Source organism: Orycteropus afer, unplaced genomic scaffold, assembly GCF_000298275.1.
Source record: "Orycteropus afer afer isolate SDZICR_OR568_19922 unplaced genomic scaffold, OryAfe1.0 scaffold00006, whole genome shotgun sequence".
Taxonomy (NCBI): domain Eukaryota; kingdom Metazoa; phylum Chordata; class Mammalia; order Tubulidentata; family Orycteropodidae; genus Orycteropus; species Orycteropus afer.
The window spans coordinates 11,781,164-11,785,125 of NW_006921593.1; the positions used below are offsets into that span (position 1 = coordinate 11,781,164).

A 3,962-nucleotide genomic window follows, 5' to 3' on the forward strand; every position below is an offset into this window, starting at 1 on the left:
TCACCCGACTGCACACACATCCATGGCCTAAGCGCCAGGACAACAGACCCTTGTCTGTAGGTCAAAGCCCTACTTCTGTCCGGCTGCTGTACACAGCCTGAAAGCCACCTAGTTAGTCTATGGTGATGGAGGCCCAGGCCTAAACACCCAAATTCGGTTTCTCTTGGCTCCCATGATTTGGTGGGTCTAGCCCTCTCCCCCCCGTTTTGCCTGGTGTGGTCCCGTGAGGCACCAATGGAAAGGTACGGCCCAGGCATCCTAGCCTTGGCTTGGGGGCTCTTGGCCTCCTTAGTCCCCTCCCCGGGCAGGTTCTCATGAGTGAGCTGGCCTTCCTTGCAGCTGGCTTAGCCAGGCAACAGCCAGGCAGGACTCGTCCGTTTGCTCGCTTGAGGCATCCATGGCGGGAGCTGCCCAGGCCTCATCCTACGTAGCCAGTGTGCCCGGGAGCCCCAGACACATGCTCAGGAGTTCACACGAGGTCTCACATATGTTCTATTTCACAGAACCTATGTTGGACACAAAGCTATGCAACCCATGCTTGCAATTTACAAAACAAAGAAATAACAACAGGTAATGAATGATGGAAAGTTCCATCAGAAAGTAGACTTTTTTTTTTCTCCCTAAAAAAAAAGGAAGAAAGAGGAGGAGCGTTTGTAAAGAAAGTTCCCATTTTTAAAACATTTGACGTAAAGGTGTCACCATCTGCTTTCACGATCCACCAGGACATGAGATGCATGTCCCTTAACCACGGCTTCACTTGCACCGTCAGGACGGCGTGCTCCAAGGTGACGTGCTCCCTCATCCGGTGACAGAGGCCGAAGCAGAGGTCTGACCCAGCTTCACAGTGTCTCAACCCCACTTCCTGTGTGTCAAGCAGCTTACCCTGGTGCTAAGGGATTAGTAAGTAGGAAGAAGGCAGCATCAATGAGACAAGATGAACCAAGGCTACACACGTAGGAAAGACTTGCATTTATTATGCTAAAGAACAGGTTTTATTCTGCATTTCCCCAAAACACCAGAATAGTACACGGCACAGTAATTCAGCACACGATATAAACTGACATATGCAATCAATAATCCCGGAAATGGGCATTTTCAGTCTTACTTTGGGACTCCTTAAAAATTTACACACAAGGATGACTTAATGGCCTTTATTAAAGTTATCAACCAATGACAAAAGGAGGTCCTTCAGAAAAATCCCAGTGTGAAGATACCTCACACCCCGGCCACTGGAATGTTCTCAAATGGAGATACTTGATTCATCTCTGTAAACTGAGCTACACGGAGTATTTTCAGTTCATTTTTGTTTAAGGTGACAGTGCTGGGTTCCTAATTTGAGAAAGGATTATTCTAACGATAAGTTTAATTCTTTAACTTTCACCTTAGGGTCTCCCTTTAAACTGTGTTTCAGTGGAACAAAGGGGTAGGAGAAATCCAGTTGTCCCGGGGACCAGGATTATTCTACAAAACGCAGAGATGGTCTCACCTTGCCTGCAAGGCTTGCAGGAGGAGGGCTGACTTTTACAACATCCACTTCCTGGCTGATCACAGACAGGCTGAAGGGCAGACACTGCCAGTCACCCTTTAGAAGCCGTGCCGATGAGTCTATAGAAAGAACATTCCGTTCAACGGGGTGCTAATCTGATGCTGACAGAGATCTATCCATGTTTTTCCGAAATGGCTTCCCAAGGCTGAATGTCCTTCAAGCACCTAAAAAGATGCTCAAAAATGTCCTTCCTATCAACCAGTGTCCCGTGCGTTGCCACGCCCCTCACTCTAAGTTGGTCTAGCTACACGACCAGGGCAGGAGCTCAACGGCTGCGCTGTTTGCAAGTGGATGTGGTGCACAGGAAACCATCCTAAGAAAACGCTCAAAATCCATTTCTCTTTATTGTTCTGCTTGTACCTTAACTACTATGGCCTGAGAGGCCTGCTAACTCGGAAGCTCGTGGAGCCAGCCAGCCCAGCGGCGCCTGCAGGCCACCTGGCGCCCTTCTGGCCCTTGAGAGCATTTGCAAGCACTCTACTGCACGCTCTGAAAACACAGGCTGTACACAGTCGTGGGAGACCTCTTTCGTCTCATCATTCGGGACGACTTCAGGCCACACATACAGGGCTACGGGAAGGATGCAGCGCAGGAAAGACAGTGCAAGCTCAGAGCCCAAGCCCAGAAAAGCACTTGGCGGTTCTTCCTCAAATATTCTCGTTCCTAACTGCAGCAAATTTCGTTCTTGATAACATGGTGGTTCCAACGACTGGAGATGTGCCAGCCATGCCCAAGGCTCCCCTCTGCAGCATGGCCTGTGGCCCTCAACCTCCTTCCTGGCCAGTCCCTCAGGGCCTCACCAACACCAAGGGGCACCCCTGCAGCCAGCTCTTCTGTGGCAGCAAAGGGCAGCCCCACGGCCTTGCCCAGAACCACCACTGAAACAGAGTTTCTTCTCACCAAGTTCCTCAAGTCTGGACCTTCACTCAGGTAACTTTTCATTTCCAGTGGAAACTCCTCCCGTGGTGAACTTCCACCTACACCAAACACAGGTGGATTCACCCAGGACGGCGTGACTGATGGGTCAGGGCCCTCCTTCCGGGTTCTCCTCCTGAATCCGTGCAATGCCGTGTCCGAGCCAGCGCCTCTCTCCTGCTCTGCTCCGGTGAGGTGCGCGCCAAGGGCCCCTCTTCCATCCCTCATGCTTTGTGCTCTCGGATGCTGGAGGTGCGAGGGCACACGTGGTCACACTCACAGACAGGCAGTCAGTGGATCTCAATGTGAACCTGGAAAAGATAATCAGATTTCAATTTCACCCTGAGGATGAGACTCCTGGGCGTCCACACGCTTCAGGGATCATCTAACAAATATTAAAATCTTAGGTACCAGTGTGTGGGGAAATGAGTCCTTTGTGTGGCCTTTTGCTTTGGTTCTTTGGAAAAACAGCTGGAGAGATTTCCCCTCCAAATCCTGAGGATTCTGCCCCAGATTTCTCCCACAGAGGGTTTGCCGTGTGTCCTGGGCAAGCTGTAAACAGGGAAGGTTTGAAACTTTGTGCCTGGCCCAGGGCTGCAGCCCGTCCTGCGATTGGTATGCACCTTGCAGGGTTTGTGGCCCTGGTGGGAGTGCTAGGCCTTGAAATTCACAAGGAGTGTGCGTATTTCAGCGGCCCTCCTGCCCCACAGAGGTCAGGGGACAGAAAGCAGCAGCAGAGAAGGAGGAGGCAAAGGACCGCCTCCTAAAGAGGTGCAACGCGGGTCAACGGCTGTACCACTGTACATGGCGACAGCCTGCAAGGGCCCAGCGGCAAGCTGGCAACAGCAGGTGGCAGGGCCGGGAGGATCCACCCAGAGGGCCCGAGAGGGGCTGAGACAGTGGTCCTGCACTGAACAGGGGAAGCTCTGCCTGCGCGCTTCCTGCGCCCGAGTTGTACCCCGGTCCTTAATAAGCCACTTTACTCTCAGTCTAGTCTGTGAGTTCTGTGTGGCCACTGCAACGGATTATCAAAACCAGAAGAGAGTGGAGGGACGGCTGGAGTCAGACCTGCTGGAAGAGCGGGCACCCCTCCAGCACAGGAGTCAGCTCTGGGCTGATCCAGGCCTGCTTCCTGCCCTCTGGGGTCACGGGCTCACCATACTGCTGCTGCTACCACTGTTATCCCACCTTCATCTCACACGGGGTTCCCACCTGTTGATCGGAAACAGAATGACACCCACCCACTGGAGATCACATCAAGAACAGTGCTGCACTAACGCAGCTCCCCACAGACGACAGTGCTGCACTGATACAGCTCCCCACAGACAGTGCTGCACTGATAAGAGTTCCCCACAGACAGTGCTGCACTGATAGAGTTCCCCACAGACAGTGCTGCACTGATAGAGTTCCCCACAGACAGTGCTGCACTGATGCAGCTCCCATAGAAAACAGTGCTGCACTAATGCAGCTCCCCACAGACGACAGTGCTGCACTGATAGAG

General features: G+C 52.4%; 1 protein-coding gene across 1 annotated transcript; it reads right to left on the bottom strand.

Annotated features, from left to right (window-relative positions):
* Window positions 1-1,907: 1,907 nt before the first annotated feature.
* FAM220A (family with sequence similarity 220 member A) lies at window positions 1,908-2,728 on the bottom strand (the record flags this gene model as incomplete). Its single annotated transcript, XM_042781120.1, is given in 2 exon segments — window positions 1,908-2,299; window positions 2,302-2,728. Coding segments are annotated over 2 exon segments (819 nt in total), but the record flags the coding sequence as incomplete, so codon positions are not given.
* Window positions 2,729-3,962: the final 1,234 nt, after the last annotated feature.